At 36.0% G+C, this 16,415-nt stretch overlaps 2 protein-coding genes and 1 non-coding gene across 24 annotated transcripts; 2 read left to right on the top strand and 1 right to left on the bottom strand.

Moving 5' to 3' along the window:
* The first annotated feature begins 493 nt into the window (after positions 1 to 493).
* LOC132634902 (mitochondrial aspartate-glutamate transporter AGC1) lies at positions 494 to 6,621 on the top strand. 18 transcript variants are annotated; one of them, XM_060351066.1, is made up of 11 exons: positions 494 to 598; positions 1,478 to 1,559; positions 2,232 to 2,336; positions 2,630 to 3,905; positions 4,028 to 4,146; positions 4,422 to 4,546; positions 4,858 to 4,957; positions 5,130 to 5,207; positions 5,461 to 5,544; positions 5,821 to 5,903; positions 6,021 to 6,621. In XM_060351066.1, exons 4-11 carry the CDS (start codon positions 2,705 to 2,707, stop codon positions 6,187 to 6,189), a joined length of 1,959 nt encoding a protein of 652 aa, XP_060207049.1. In that variant the 5' UTR covers positions 494 to 598; positions 1,478 to 1,559; positions 2,232 to 2,336; positions 2,630 to 2,704; the 3' UTR covers positions 6,190 to 6,621. The 18 variants fall into 18 exon arrangements, with proteins under 18 accessions (XP_060207049.1, XP_060207048.1, XP_060207051.1 ...); XM_060351065.1 differs by having other exon boundaries at positions 1,478 to 1,565; XM_060351056.1 differs by having other exon boundaries at positions 504 to 1,057.
* Positions 6,622 to 7,588: 967 nt separating this feature from the next.
* On the top strand, positions 7,589 to 7,660 carry TRNAD-GUC (transfer RNA aspartic acid (anticodon GUC)). The gene has a single exon. It is a non-coding gene; the product is annotated as a tRNA-Asp (tRNA).
* A 1,132-nt stretch (positions 7,661 to 8,792) lies between these two features.
* On the bottom strand, positions 8,793 to 13,399 carry LOC132634901 (uncharacterized). 5 transcript variants are annotated; one of them, XM_060351044.1, is made up of 3 exons: positions 13,159 to 13,399; positions 10,365 to 12,170; positions 8,793 to 9,611 (listed from the first exon to the last, which is right to left on the bottom strand). In XM_060351044.1, the coding sequence occupies exons 2-3, from the start codon at positions 12,141 to 12,143 to the stop codon at positions 9,282 to 9,284; spliced, it is 2,109 nt and encodes a 702-aa protein (XP_060207027.1). In that variant the 5' UTR covers positions 12,144 to 12,170; positions 13,159 to 13,399; the 3' UTR covers positions 8,793 to 9,281. The 5 variants fall into 5 exon arrangements, with proteins under 5 accessions (XP_060207027.1, XP_060207031.1, XP_060207028.1 ...); XM_060351048.1 differs by having other exon boundaries at positions 13,244 to 13,386; XM_060351045.1 differs by lacking the exon at positions 13,159 to 13,399 and adding an exon at positions 12,798 to 13,104.
* Positions 13,400 to 16,415: the final 3,016 nt, after the last annotated feature.

Here is a 16,415-nt window from a genome sequence, read left to right as displayed (position 1 = left end):
CCAGCCCTATAATTGACTAACCAAAAAAGATTTTTTTTGTGCGGAGTGCCCTTCAAATGCACTGGTCTTTAATTTTTGCCCCTCAAATTTGTGATCTTTAATTTTTGTCCCTTTCGCCTAATACCATTAGGTTTGGGATTCGAACTCCGGCTCAGTTAAAAAAAAAAGACAATTTCGCAAGCAGAGTTTTGGCAACCCTGAAGGCTCTACGTTAAGGTAGAGTTTAATCAGGGAGAGTTTCAAACTCTGCCTGAAGGTAGCAAAATTTTGCCTTGCGAATCAATTCTATCTTGCGATTTTTTTTTTTTTTTAATTTTTGACTGAGCGAGGATTTGAACCCGAAATCATTTTTTTTTAACGAAATGCAAAAATTAAAGACTACCAATTTAATTGGCAAAAATTAAAGACTTCGCCAAAATAAGGGCATTTCTGCGAATTACTCAAAAAGAAATTGATGACCCAAAAACCATGTGCACCCTATCCTACAGGGTCAAATTTACATGGTTCAAGCCCAGGAGGTACAACCCTATAATGCACAAGAAATTTCTGTGACTCTTTGGAACGTCTCATGGTTCCACAATTATTAGGACTATGGCAGGTGATGCATCCCAATTTTGAATTTGGTGTCTATCTCTCAAAAAACACTATCTCTTCATAAACCTCACCATCTTAAACCCTACTAACTTGGGGCTGTAACAGAGGAAATTTCCACCCAATTTCTCTCTGATTTGCCCCCAGGTGAAAAATGATTCACAACATTCTTGGAACATTATTTCCAGCTACAAAACACTCAATTTCATGCAGGCCCTTATAACTTAGTATTTATATGTATTATATTCATAGTTGGGTTGCTGATAAACTGATGGAAAGAAGTAAAGAAATATTGAAGTCTTTGTTGTTAATTGTGGGTCATAAACACATTCAAGAATGGGCAATTTCAAGTTGGTTTAAGGAAAAAGTTTTGATTTTTATGAATGTTATGTTATTTTAGTTTGAAAAATGATTCACAACATTCTTGGAACATTATTTCCAGCTATAAAACAGTCATTTCATTCAGGTATGAGTAACTTTGTATTTTTATATGTATTACTCATAGTGGGGTTGCTGATACGAAGCTAGTAAAGAAACATTGAAGTCTTTGTTGTTAATGGTGGGTCATAATGACATTCAAGAATTGGCAATTTCAAGTTGGTTTAAAGAAAAAGTTTTGATTTTTATGAATGTTGTTGTCTTTTGAGAAGTATATTTGTATTTTTATGTGTACTACTCTTAGTTTGCTGCTGAGTAACTGAGAGAAAGCAAGAAGGGAAGCATTGAAATGGGCAATTTGAAGTTGGTTTTAGGGAAAAAAATTGACTTTTTAGTTCTTATGGATGTTTTGGTAGTTTGAGAAGTATAGTTTCAGAATGGGCAATTCATTCTGGTTTTTACCCCTCTAAATATTGGTTTTGAAGTTTGTAGTTGGTGTTACTTTCAGGGGCAATTTTTTGCTTCTTGATTGGCTGTGTTCAATGGAGCTAGTGCGTTTGGGACTAGTAAGAGGGAGGAAGCTTTGACAGGTAATGGTACGTCTTTTGCTTTCTGTTCTACAAGTATTTGGGAAGAATTTGGTTAAGAATGTGTTATCCTTTATTTAGTAGCTTTTTGTTGTCATAGAGATATAGAATGCCAGGATCATAAGAACCACTAGAAATCACTTTTCTAATGATTTTTTTAGTAGCTCGTGGCACGGGGCTTGCCTAGTGCGGGTTATCTCTCCTGTGTGGGTTGCGAGCTATTGCAAAGGAACGGGGTTTACCCTGTGCGCACCAAAGGGTAGCGGCTGCGGGTTTCCTTGTCATAAGATAAAAAAGAATCACTAGAAACCACTTGAAACACTTTTAACTCCTTCTCTCTCTATATTGTTCTCCTGACATGCTAACTCATAAATTTGGAAATTCCGTTTAGGACAATAGAAATTTCATTTATTAGTTTGAAAAGAATAAACTTTATGGTGTAGAAAGCAAGATCACTTAAAATGTAACATCAACTCCGCTTATTAATGCTAATAGGCAAACAAGCTTTAGTCAACATTTAAACATGGTCAACTTACATAACGCACACACACACACACACCTTTGACTGGATTAGAATTATATTGAAAGTTACTATGTTTATATACTTCAAGTAACTTTTGCTTGTTATTTTGGAGCTTCAATTTGAATTTCTTGTGATGAACTGATCATGTGCAGTGTATAGTACATAACATCAAACACGCAACACAACTAATGAGCAATTGATATTCCAATTTCATTCAGTGTGAAGGAGTCCAGATCCCACTTGTGGGATTACACTGGGTATGTCATTGTTATTCAGTGTGTAGGAGGTTAGTCCAATATTATGTTCAGCTTACGCTTCCAATCTAATAACTTAAACTATAGCATTTAGTATAATCGCGTGAAAAACATCTTAGGCAGGACCATTACAAACATGTACATAAACCAATTCGCGTCAATACTTAAATGAACTTTCTGGTTGGTTTTACTTGGTTTTGTTACTTTTTTTGCCCATTTATTTCGTTTATGTTTTAGTTTCAATGATGTTTGTGAGCAAACTAGGTACTTATTTTCACATAATATTATTAATGCAGTTACATCCACATTGCAGTTGGCAATCTTCTAGCATTTTATGTTTTGAAGGGAACTTTTAAATCATCTGTGAAATAATGGCTCGGGGATGTCAACCGCGCCCAAGTAACAAACCTTCAATCAGATACAGGTGTAATCTACTTGAGGGAGCACTGTTTGAACTCACTGATCTTGACCGAGAAAGTCATGCCCCTATTTCATCCGAAAATAAGGAGAACCCTAAAAATTCTGAGTCTTCTGAAATAATGAGCACAAGTGAGCTCATATCAGCAGTTGGAAGTATATGGGATTCTGCAGCTCCCCCTCTTACACGGATCCTATCTAAATCAAGATCTAGATGCAATAACGCCGATCACCAAGAAAACAACAAATATGGTTACTCCACTGCAGATAAAATTTCTGGCGCTTGTTTTTCAACTTATGATTTCCCAATACCTGTCAATGTGGATAGTGATACAGATTCTTCACCGCTGGTGCTCGCAAATGTGGAACGTCTGACAGCAAACCAGAAAGTCTCGTTCTTTGGTCCTCTTTTAGGAAATTCTCCTCTGTTGAGTCTCCTCCATGGCGGATCTACCATGCATCCAGATACTCGTAAAACAAAAGATCTTGCCAATGATTTACAGAGTGTGTATGGTTGGATGCATGAAATATCCTCACTGAAAGTTAAGCATCATTTAAATTGTGCTAGTATTGGAAGCTACGAAAGCAGAAAATGTACCATAGAAGACACGACAAACAGTCCTTCAAGTTGCTGCTCAGATGTGGATACAGTAAATGCTGATTGCCAGGCTGATATGGAAAAACCGGCTGGTTCATTGTTAACTGAGATTGCGAAGCACAATGGGATCAACAAGGTGTCAACCAGTAATTCGTGTCTAGGGCACTATAATGAGGTTTTTCATGAGAAAAAGTCAAACACGCTTGAGATTCCTTGTTCTAAAAGTAAGTCAGTATCCCATGAGTACTCTCTTCCTCCAACTTGTTTTGCTAGTGTTGACGACAAAATTGATGCTAAGGATCAGATGTATGATTCTACAATCAATGAAAAAGTAGAACTGAAGGAAGAGCTCAGTTCTGAAGTACAGATTTCCGTGGTAAAGGACAAGCCTCATTATGCACTTGCAAAACAAGAACATGCTTTTGCAGGAGCAATGGCTGGAATTTTTGTCAGCCTTTGTCTTCATCCAGTTGACACAATTAAGACTGTTGTTCAATCATGTCACAATCATCAGAAACCACTTTATTATATAGGAAAATCATTTATTTCTGAAAGAGGTATATATTTATTTGAAACTGCACATCACTTTTCAGTATGATAATTCCTTACATGCAATGAGACACTTCTCTTCTTAGAGCCTATCTTTTGACCTATGAAATTGTTCGTCAACTTATCTCAGGAGTAACAGCACTTTATCGGGGAATTTCTACCAATCTTGCTTCATCTGCACCAATATCTGCCCTTTACACCTTTACATACGAATCAGTGAAAGGGGCTTTGCTTCCTCTTTTTCCTAAGGTGAACACTTATCTCCTTTTTTTTTTTTTTTTTTGTCCTTTAATGTTAAACTTCCCCTCAAAATTACTGTCTGCAGCAAGCGAGAATGGAATTGGGGAAAAAATGAAAGCAGACAATTAGGCCCCCTAAGTTTTTGGATTTATATAAATTACTAAAGGATAAAAGGAGAAACTGGTCTATGGCCTGTGGTAACTATAGTTATATTTTCCACTGGTATACTTTTAAAAAAAAAAATTGGTGTATTCCTAAGTGTTACGTGTTTTCCCGTCACACAGGAATATCACTCTTTTGCACACTGCTTGGCAGGGGGTTGCGCAAGCATTGCCACTTCATTCATTTTCACTCCGAGTGAGCGTATAAAGCAACAGATGCAAGTGGGTTCGCACTATAAGAACTGCTGGTAAAGTTCCTGATAGAGTTAAGGAACATCCTGTACTCGTTGCTACCACATGTTAAAATTTCAGTTGGTCCTCTGCATTGTGAAATCTGTCTCACAAAATTGAGTTAAACTCACAGGAAAAAGTAATCTAGTGAATGTTTGATTACCTTAATAGGGTTATTGGTGTCTTAAGTCAAATGCTTCTTCTTCATTATCTGGTTTGCTTTACTCTTGTAGTTTGTTATAGTCATTTGCTATTTCAACTCAGTACAGTAAGGAGGGCTATTATTGCCTACTGACAACATCTTGCTTTCTCATTTATGCATCCGCAGGAATGCCTTAATTGAGATTATAAGAAGTGGTGGTTTGCCTTCACTATATGCTGGATGGAGAGCTGTACTCTGGAGGAATATTCCACACTCAATCATTAAGGTTTTTTGACTTTAGCAATCTGCCTGTGCATTTCTGTAGAGAAATGGATAGCAGGAACTTGATTGTTTTATATTCTCTTTCATCTCAGCTTGATTTCATTTGTACAGTCTTCTATTGCTCGTTTATTGTACATTAATATTCTGTTTCTTAGAAGTGCTATTTTGACTGACAGTTCTATACATATGAAAGATTGAAGGATTTGAGGTTTTCATCAGTTCAACTGGGCAAGCAAAATGACACACTAATGACGGTTAGTTTTCTTACTATTTAGTAGTCTTTTGTCCATCCTCCATCTTTGCCATTATAGGCTCGTGATATATAATTCTCTGGCACTTACATTCTCACTTCTAGTCTTGGCTTTAAGGATTAAAGGAATTGATGGTCAAGGCTATCGTTTCCGTCATTAAAGTTTGTAGTTGAGGCGATGAAGCCTTGGTGTTCTTGGTTCCACTTCCTGTTACAAAACAGTAAAAAAATTCTTAGTTGTTTACTTCTCCTTCCAGCTTGCCTGTGGCGGATTAGCTGGATCTACTGCTGCACTATTCACAACTCCATTCGATGTTGTCAAGACAAGATTACAAACACAGGTTATTCATCCGATGTGTTTCCTTTTCTTGTTCATTCTAGTTTTAACAGATGTCAATACGTCATATAGTTTGCTTGAAACTGGGATCAATTTTAAAGCCTTCTAAACGTGTTCAGTTGCTCGTTTCGCATCCCTTTATGCTATTTGAGCAACTGATTTAAGACCGGTATCAGTTTAAGCCTTTGGAAAGCATTCAGCTTCCGCATTTCTCATATTTCCTGTTACACTATATGACTGACTGATTTATAAAGCTCCTAAGAAAGTCTCGGTCATGCAGATTCCTGGATCTGGGACTCAGTTAGGTGTATTTGGCATACTTCAAGAAATTGGAAAGCGTGAAGGTTTGAAGGGTCTATACAGGTAATGATTTGATAGAATATTGAAGTAATTTAATGATAATACTCAATTTAATAGTTAACATGTTTAGCCTAGCCATTTCATTTGTTCTAATAATAATGAACCTTGATTTCACGGCAGGGGCTTGAGTCCTAGATTGATCATGTATATGACCCAGGGAGCACTTTTCTTTGCATCTTATGAATCTTTCAAGAGGGTATTTTCTTTGGAGGTCCCGCAGCCTAAAACAGAAACGGGTACATATGAAGGTATGGAAGATGATCCTGCAACATTACCTTCACCAAGCTAACAAAGGAAAGATCAGTTCAAGGCAGTGTAATCTTGCAGCAATTTTCCAAGTCAGATAATATGCTTTCAAGATTAACATGGATATTTTCCTTTGGGCTGGAAGTCCAAACAGATTATGAAGGAAACTGATGTGCTAACTACTGACTGGTTCTCTTAACACTTCATAGAAGCAAGCTGGCCGATTATCTATTGAATTTTGAACCGTTGCACCAGCTAGCCCTCGGGGATTTCTCGGTTATCAAAAAACATGGGGGCATTTTCCTCGAGTTTTAGGAAATGAGAGGGGAAATTGGAGAGGATGTAGGGATGCCTACTTTTGTACTATAATGTAGTTTTGATATTTAACATTAACATAGGCGGCCCAACTGATTTGTAATTGATTAATTGATTGATTGATTGATTAATTTCTAGTGAGTCTGCAATAAGGTAATAATTGCTTGTGTAGCCTTGGCTTAGAACACTATTCAAAGAAATATTTATTTTTCCTTTTCTTGTTGATTTCTATAAACATGGATGAAAAGTGAATTAGCAAGTACCTTTCCAGCAAAGACAACAGAAACCTATGGAATTATTAATCGGTCAAGGTAAACCAAGGATTTTCCCGCGAAAAAACAAATAACATATAATTTTCTTTTATTTAATTAACTTGTTAGGAACTAGCATATATCAAAAACAAGACAGATGTAATAATCGAGAAAGAAATCTGGAAACACAATAGATGATACTCTCTACTAAATAGATTTCGCGGAAAACCAACTATATCCGATCTTGGTTGGCCTTTCACCCCTAGTCACAAGTCATCCCCGTATTTTGCTACATACGTGGGTTCGGTCCTCCAAGTCCTGTTAGAGCTCTCTTCAACCTGCTCATGGCTAGATCGATCGGTTTCGGGTCAAATAGGAAGAACTAGAAGATTTCACCTCTGGAAAGCGAATACACGAATTTAGTGGAAAAAATCACGGCCAACGCAAGCAAAAATCACTATGTAGAAGGTAGAGTAGCTCAAGTCCTCAAGAACTTTAAAATGAAGGAAAGAGGACAAAGAAGAAAAGACCTCATACAATCACACATTCTCTGCTTCAAGCAGTACAAAAATATATAAGGGCTCCACTTCAAGTAAGCTACACAATTATCACCATGAGCTTCTCAACTATCCTGAAATTGTGCAAGTGCCCAGAAGAGCCAACCAAGTCTTAAAGGAAGAACTGGAGCATGAAACACTTTGACCTAACTGGAATATGTCGACATGTCGGGGCAGAATCAGTAGTAAGAAAATTTGACGCAACCTTAACATAACTTTTATTCATTTTTACACAGATGTCTTTTACATGGATTCAAATGAAGACAAATAAAAATGAAAACCATTAATGTATTATTAGTTAACGGTAGTTCACAACAAAGTCGTTGTAGTATAGTGGTAAGTATTCCCGCCTGTCACGCGGGTGACCCGGGTTCGATCCCCGGCAACGGCGTTTATCTTTTTATTTTTCACAATCTTTTTATTTTTTCCTCTTTTTTTCCCTTACCTCAGATGACCATCGTGAGAATATTAGTCCAAAAAATCATCATACGGTGAAAACTTTTACTCATAAAACTAACTATAGAGTATGTAATTGCGATTTTCTTTCATTATTCTTGAGCTTTATTCTCTGCCTTCTATATTACTGTCCCTACAAATACATATGGTAATAACATTCCCATTCACGATACCAAGGGTGGAGCCACCCTTCCCTGATGGGTGTCAAGCGACACCCCTTTGCCGAGAAATTATCTAAATTACGTTGTATAGATAGGTGAAATTTTGGTTCTATAGATATATATACCCAGTGTTGACACCTCTTAGCACAAGCTAAAGGTTTGGTGCAATGGCTGAGGGATTGCAAGCATCCCCTAAGCTCACGTGTTTGATCTTGGACAACTACATATTTATTCTTTTTGACTCCCCTTAATATGAATACATTTCAAAGTAGGTAATAACATCCGCATTCACTAACTTAAAATCTTAAATTCGCTTCCACCATTATGTTAGTCCATGTAAAGTCATAACCTTCAAATCCAGAATCAATCAACTCATTTATCATATCATGAACAAATCCAACTTCATATAAGTGTAGTGGTCTTCTTATTAGAGATGATGTCTTTTGTGTCTCTTCCCTCCAATGGTCTATACTATGATGGAAACATGATATTTCTCCAAGACCGTTTGCATTTTTATAATCTTATTGAAAACAAATGTTGAAGAGTTTTCCAGCTCCCATATACAATGTATTTCACTGGACTTTAGTATCATCAAGTTCTCAAAATATAAGCATATAAAATTACGAAAATAGACAGTACTTCCAAGAAGGTTGTTGTAGTATAGTGTTTTAAGTATTCCCGCCTGTCACGGGGTGACCTGGGTTTGATCCTGGCAACGGCGATTTCTCTTCAAAAAATTACTGTAAGGATAATGTTTTCCTTCCAACAACAGTAAGAAAATCAAAATCCTTCTCCAAGAATGTGAATCTTTTGGATTCATACTGGCCATAATGTGCATTTCATGAAAAGCTAAAGCTTTTGATTGTACAAAAAGCCTGAAGTCCAAACCAAAATTGCAAGTTGTGATTAGGTGGCCCCAGGGCTATTTATTATCCAAAATGGTAATATTTACATGAAGCTCTCAAAGAAAAATGTACCACTTAGTTGATACAACAAAGTGTTCAAACTTCCCTTATGACTTTCTTTCCTTCAGCATCTTGTGGCCATCATAAAAAAAATTACAAGTAGGCTAAGTTTATATTAGAAATTTTTGTATAGTTGAAAAATATTGAATGAGATTCCTATGCCCTCCCTATCAACTAACAATATAAACAGTGTGGTGTTGTGGCATCTCTAAGATTTTGACCCTATTCCAAAAGAAAAAATACATGGATCATCCGGCTGAATATCAGATTTTGACAAGCTCGAGCATGCTCCTTGTGTACACCATTCGTATCTTGGTTCCTCTCGAAATTTCATGCACAAAAGGGTTGCATCCGGATGATCTCAAGTTCACAAAGCAGCCAGTTTTTGTATTGAACTCCAATATATTGAGTGAGTCGTTCTCGTTCAAGACTATACTCGACCAATTGGAGAGAATGGTGGATTGAGCACAAAAGACGGGAAAACTTGCTCTACTTTCTTGTGTACTTTCTGTTTCTTTTCCTCTCTGACTGCATTAATCAAGCCTTTAATGTCATCTTGAACAAACACCCTCAACGTGTTGGATTGCAAAGATTCTATGTTGTTCTCTCGTCCCACGGAAATCGAGGTTTCCATTGAATGCAAAATTGAGACACAAATAGAGAATGCTTGTAATGCTGATAACTGAGCATGGAAATCAACTGAATATTGCCCATCCTCCTTAAGTGTCATCGTCAATGCTGGAGCTTTATCCTTTCTTCCCTGAATACAGTTTGAAACAATGAATGATGAGGAAAAGACACTCTTGAGACAAAGCATTATCAGTACTAATCGAGCAGATATAGTTGCCTATCATCTCAACCTCCAGGAATAACATGAGAAATGATGATGAATTTAAACCTTGATGCTAGTGAATAATGAAATCATTATTTTGACAGCTTACACTAGATAAGTTATCATTGTTACTAATGAGAAACTTGAGCTCTAAACATTATATTCATTTTACTTCTCACTGCTTAGAACAGAAACCCTTTTTAGAACGCCAGTTGAACATAATAAAAGATCGGAACAATGACCTTACCCTTGAACAGTCTTCTCAAAAGAAGTGAAGACGACTCAACAAGGGAAAGGCCGAAGCCGGATATAAGTACACCGAAGAGATGGGGATGCACCTCTTCTTCAAGGTGACTTTGCAGTAAAGTTTATTATTACCCTAAACGTATAATATAAAGAGTCTTCTTTTACAATTATTGACTATGATTATTCCTACCCTTGCAGTGCTAATATATTCATTAGTCTTCAGGAAGAGCACCTTTCTCTGTCTATTCAATAAAAAGTTAAGTTGGTGCATTGGTTCCCAATTCCTACTCTCCTATCTATCTCTCTTGCCCTTTCACAAGGAATGCTCAATTAGCAGGACTAATTACTTGATTCCTGTCTATCAAGATCGCCAAGGTCTAAAAAAATTCTTTAACATAATGCCTATCAGACATGTTTAGGAAACAAGAATATTACCTGAATGAAAAGTTCCAATGGCTGCTGACTCTCCACCAGAGGACGGTTATCATCAATGTGAATATTTGGATTACCAAATATGTAAAGCGGACATGCCATGTCCCAGCCGCCACAGTCGCAACCTCCGCCTATCCTCCATCTATCCAACAAGGGAGAAGGACCAGGACTTTCAGTAGTTGGAAGACCATGGTGTCCCGAAGGGATCACAACGTTCACCTTGGCAGGTCCCACAGTAGCTTCAGGTCCAATTCTTCGCTCAACCACAGAGAGATCCAGTAAGTTTGGAAGTTGCTGATCAGCCTTTGCATCCCCACTCCTGAATTTTAAACTCTCCCTCTTTTCAAATGGTACCTCTATAGCAATGGCTGCAATTTCAACCTGTGATTGCATTTGTACCTCTTCAGTTTCACAATTAGCTCCAGATGATTTTTCATCAGAGGCCTTATGTGCATTAGTGACATCAGGGGAAGAACAAGAACTATCTTGCGTAGAAACTCTTTTTCTTGAATGGGCTGTATCATACAAGACAAACTCAGTCACCATTGAGTTGTCACAATTTCCAGCATTTTTTAAGTCTGTACATAAATAACAGGAAACTTGCATCTGCCCAACCAACAAAGGTTCTTTAACGCTATCTTTCGATCCCCATCCACTAGCATTGCTCTTCCTTTTGTGATGAACAGAATGAAATGTGTACACCCAATTCAAGGTATTCTCCACTTTCCACGACTTTGCGACAAAACTATCTTCAGGAGACTTTACTGAGAAATCAAAAAAGGGCAATCCATTTTTCTTATCCGATCTGAGCAAGCCATGTAAATGAGCTGGTAAACTCTGCACATTCGAGTTATGGATCTCTTTCTTCATAGACTGAGGATCACAATCCAAAGGCTCCGCTATGGTTGAGAAATCATGCAATAGAGATTTATGAACTGCTCTGCCTCTACTGACATTAACAAGCTGAGGTTCGAAAGTATAACTCAATGGACTTTTCAGAGACTTAGATTTACCAAATGGATCAAACATCTTTCGGATAGGGCTGAAACGGGATTTTTGGCTGGGGGTACGGGAGCTATCACTTTCTGATCGAGCAGGCGAATGTGGTAGTGCTAATTTTGCAGACAACGATCTGGGTAATGAGGCAGATGGATCCCTCTCCGTTAGTCTGTTAACTTCACGTAGACGATCAACAACTGATTGAGACATTATGTTTGAATCCTGAGCTGACTGTCTTAGTGGAATTTGAGCCCTTTTGTTTTCTCTATCATCAGAATTTAAAGAACTTCCTATAGAGCTATCTATGCGTGAATTATCCTCATCCGGACCACACAAAACATCAACAATGCCAAATGAGAATGCAGTGTCATTGCCCCTAGAGAACTCGATTTTTCTTCTTTCCTCAACAGCATCAGTTTTCTTGACGCGCGTAACATCTTTAGAACTTTGATAGACAGAGCCCCTCTTTAGGATATCATTTCCTTCCGAATGCAATTTCCTTGATGGAGCATCTTTACAGGACACGCTACGATACCGATGAAAGCTTATCTCAGTGAAGTCATCATCTACAGACAATACTTCTTTGCTGCATTTGGAATTTATGGAATTTCCTTTGCTTTTTCTCCTCGCAGACCGCACTTTTGGGATTAGACTGGGTATGTTGTTGTTGTTGCTGCCGCCTTTGCTTTTTCTCCTTTCACCTTTTAGACGGTGTCGCGGAGATGGAAGCACAGTTGTAGGACTTCCATCTACAACACAATACTTGTCGAATTCCAACTCCATATTTAGTCATATCAGTAGATCTGCAACCTATTAAGAACAAGGTAATAGGCAAACATCAGAGAGATACAATTAATCACAGAAGATTTTGAAATTTATTGGACAAACATCTTATAGGGAAACATTTTTATGAACTAAACCAATTGGAAATATGTAAAGTTTGACGTAAAGATTGGATTTTCACAACTCCAAGATTCCAAACATGCCTTCAACATAACAGAAGTTCAGGATAAAGCAAACAACTAGATCTAAGAGAAAGACTCTAAACCAAGAAACCACAATGCTGGCATGTGTTTCAGTTGCAAAACTGAGAATATGCAACAACAAAAAGAAATAGATAGGACATACCCATGTCTTTAAATTGAAAACAAGATGGCTGAGCAAAGCTAATGGACTAGCAAATGCACAAGTTCAATGGGAGCCTAATGATAAATTCCATTGTTTAGAACTAAAAACCCTCAAAGGTGCTAACTTTGCTCCAATTTACTGAAACCAATGCAACAAAACAAAGAAATCCCACAACCCCAGTGAACTATGAATCCCCTAATGTGACTCAAGAAGATTGAAAAAAAGTAGAATTTATTGTAAAACAAATCTTAAAACACTTGCATCCAAAGGAAATAGAAGGCACATCTGCTCATGAAAACAGTCCATTACCATACCCCACTTGGTGTTAGAGAAGTGAAGCAAAAGAAAAACTCAACAAACTGCTAGCAGAAGCAATCATTTCTTGTAATGTACTCTCTTAAGCACAAAGTCTCATCCAAGAAAGCACATTTCATATTCATATATTCTCCAACAGGTGTAAAAGAAAAGATACCAAACCAGTGCTTAAAGAGCATTCAGTTTCTGACTTAAAATGTTACTTAATATTTCTCCAAGAATCAAGAAAAGTACATTGGTAAAAGAAGAATAACAACAATTAGCACCAACCCACAAAAAGTTACACCATATAATGAGTTAATAACCACAATTTTTTTAAAAAAGAAAAAAAAATCAATAAAAAGAGAAAGCATGCCTTGTTGTAGAGATAAACACTGGGAGCAAAAAAAAGGTTAGTGGGGTAACAAAATGTACTAAGTGAAACTCTCTCTCTTTCTCACATGAGAGACAAAAGAGCTGCCAAGCTGCTCTATATGTCCACTAAAAAAGCTAACTTGGACTCATCATCATATGCTTTCATGCTGTGTTTCTTTGTTCTAGTTTGCCTCTAGTAGTCTAGTGTGAGTTTTTTCTTTGTAGTGGCCTTTCTTTCTTGCCTTCTTTCACTTTCTTCAATGTTACTTTTTAGGACACTGTTTTAGGCACATTCAAGATGGCAAATTTCCAATATTAGCCTTGAAGAAAGGACTAATCAAACTTTATTTAGGGGTAATATTGTAAAACAAGGAGGGGACAGCCCAATTATTAATTGGAGGAATCACTGCACAAGGATTATTATATTTTATTGGGAATAGCAGATACTGTTTTCTCTTGGCTCTTTCTATGCTAATTTAATAATTTTGTTCAAATTTAATATGGGACAGGATTATTATGATCAAGGTGATTTCCCAAATTACAATAATCTTTTTTTATTAATGGTGAATTGAATGTACTAGATTTCAGATCCCTCCAAAGAGGCAATTACATCAAGATCCTTGATTCTTGGAGTATTAGACAAGTTTGCCCCTCAATAAATAAAACAACATAAAACACATGGAAAAAAAATCACCATTTGAGATTGTGTTGTTACATATCAAGGTGCTATATCAAGATATATCATTGACCAAATACAATAAGATAAAATCAGCTTATTTACCAAATATAAAATAGATAAATCAGCCTGAATATGTAATTGATATATAATTTTGGTTTGTAAAAGGGAATCAGAATAGTTGTCACTGTTCTAGAAGAGGAATCGTTATTTAACACGTTGAACTACATCTATTTAGCGTAAAAGACAATCCTAAAGTGAGCTTATCAGTTTTCTTAGTTTAAATTGTTCGATCAAGAAGATGATTAGAATCAACTAAATGGAAAAATTCGTTGCCCAAGTGACTCACAACTTTCCTTTCACCCGAGAGAGCACAAAATTATAACATCAAAATGTGGCAATTACTAATGATATAATTTATTTTCTGAAGAATTCATTCATTTCACTATCAACCACTAAATGGCCTTAAGTTTTTGAAGTGAAGTCCAAGGAACTTTAATGGGGAAAGGGACAGTTGCAAGTAATGGTTTCAGGGGAACTACTTTGGTGGATACTTTCCAGACATGGAACCATTTATATAATCTCAAGTTGCTCATGAGTTTCTAGTATATATTATTTGGTTCAATTTTCTTTAACGCGTCCTTTCTAGATCTACTGTAATCTATGCATACTATGACAATAGCAAAAATTATTCCTCAGTTTCAAACAATTGGGTCGACTATACGAATCCTCACTACTCCTCTTAAGCTTAATCCATCTTGTCGTCACACCAAATAAAAATAAAGATAAAAGTGAATATTATAGAGATTCATCATGAATTGACAAGTTTTACGCTGCCTGTCAACTTACAGCAACCCTCCTCCTTTTTTCGGGCTTGAGTTCAGCAACATATGCAATTACTTCCTCCGTTCACTTTTACTTATCTAGTTTGACTTTGCACATTCTTTAAAATACAATAATTGATATGGGTATATTGCTATAATACCATATTAATTTATGTTTAGTCTTAGGTATTAAGAAATGATTTGGGAAATAAGTAATTAATGTTAAGAATAAAACATGAAAAATAATATGTTTTTCTCTTGATATGCTAAAAGTGATAATTAGAAGTGAAAATTTATTTTTAATATAGTGAACAAGTAAAATGATAGATTATATATTATGGCATTAAAACAAATGAATAGAAGTGTAGAAGTTATCTGCTACGTGGTTCTTTTGGTTGAATTCTTTGATGTAGTTATCTTAAGATTCAAATGTGTCTAAGCTGATTTGGTAAGGAATTTAATTCGATAGTTGTATACAATTGTAAGTGTGGTAGTGTGGTCCAGCATATACCAAGTAATTGAGTGATGAATAATAATGCTCCTTTAACTTGCCGTAAAAAAAAATCCTTCTTTTGAGAAGCAATTATGTGTCTTCCATTTATCAAGACGGAATAAACTAAGGCCGTATTTATTTTATGCAGGTTAAAATGATTAAATTTGAATACATATTTAATGAGTATTATTTTTAAATTTAAATACTCTAAAAGCTAGCAATGCAACACTAATAATGGTTGGCATTGATGGTTATAAGGTGGATATATAATGTGTGGGTAATTGTTGTGTGATAATAGTAGATATGGTGATGTTTAAAGATCATTCTATATTTAAAATAATTTAATTTTAAACCTCATATTTATCAAAAAGTTCTCATTCATAAATTAGGGAGAAATGGATTTTTGGCCCTTTATAAACTCTTTTTAGTTTTATGATAATTTTGAAAGAGATCTTCATTTTTTACACATAAGTGATCTGAAAAAGACATTTTCTTCTACTCAAATTGTAAGAGGCCAAGAGATCTAATTTCCTTCATAAATTATGTGTTCAATCAAACATCATCTTAGGCGAACGGAGTGGCACATAAATTATGTGTTCAGTCAAACATCATGTCAGGCGGACAGAGTGGCACATAAATTGCTACGTTTTTTGTTTTTATTTTTTCATTTGTAACCCTCTTTTTAATTCTTTTTGTCAGGGTATTTTGGTCAAAGCAAGATAGAGTGTAAGAGTAAGGATAAAAGAGTAAAATAAGGTGGGGTGCATGTGAAATAGTTTGAGGCGGGAGGAAACAGATCTGAAATTAGTGGGTCAAATTCAAATCAAAGTATCTTATGACCCGCTGCCTCACTATTTCTTTCCCTAATTGACATCTCTAAATTCTCTACATTGTCTATATATTAATTTATTGAAAAAATACGTACTTTAAAATTTTAAAATAATTTAATTTAAATTTTCATCTTATCATTAAGATAACGGAAAAGGGTCAAATATACCCCTAGTTATACTTTGGGTTCAAATATATCCCTGCCGTTATACTTTAGGTTCAAATATACCCCTGCCATTATACTTTGGCTCAAATATACCCCTCGTTTTAATGAAGGGACACGTGTCATCATCCTATTGATCTATTTTAAATTATCTCTTAATTAATTAAAATTCAACCCATAATCCGGTATCCATTAAAAAAATTCATATCCACACCCGGTATCCAATTAAAATGAAAGTTTTGCTCCCCCTTCTTCTTCTTTGCAGATTAAATGC

The sequence above is a fragment of the Lycium barbarum genome, chromosome 4, assembly GCF_019175385.1.
Source record: "Lycium barbarum isolate Lr01 chromosome 4, ASM1917538v2, whole genome shotgun sequence".
Lineage (NCBI taxonomy): Eukaryota > Viridiplantae > Streptophyta > Magnoliopsida > Solanales > Solanaceae > Lycium > Lycium barbarum.
The sequence above is the reverse complement of the archived record's forward strand: the minus strand, read 5'-3'. Positions and strand labels throughout refer to the sequence as shown.

Excerpts from the sequence above, each read along its gene's own strand:
- LOC132634902 (XM_060351068.1), top strand. The coding sequence starts at position 2,705 with ATGGCTCGGGGATGTCAACCGCGCCCAAGTAACAAACCTTCAATCAGA. Across the intron at positions 4,147-4,421 it reads TGCTTCCTCTTTTTCCTAAG|GAATATCACTCTTTTGCACA; the intron begins GTGAACACTTAT and ends CCCGTCACACAG. Across the intron at positions 5,208-5,460 it reads AAAATGACACACTAATGACG|CTTGCCTGTGGCGGATTAGC; the intron begins GTTAGTTTTCTT and ends TTCTCCTTCCAG.
- LOC132634901 (XM_060351044.1), bottom strand. The coding sequence starts at position 12,143 with ATGGAGTTGGAATTCGACAAGTATTGTGTTGTAGATGGAAGTCCTACA. Across the intron at positions 9,612-10,364 it reads CATTGGAACTTTTCATTCAG|GGAAGAAAGGATAAAGCTCC; the intron begins GTAATATTCTTG and ends AACTGTATTCAG.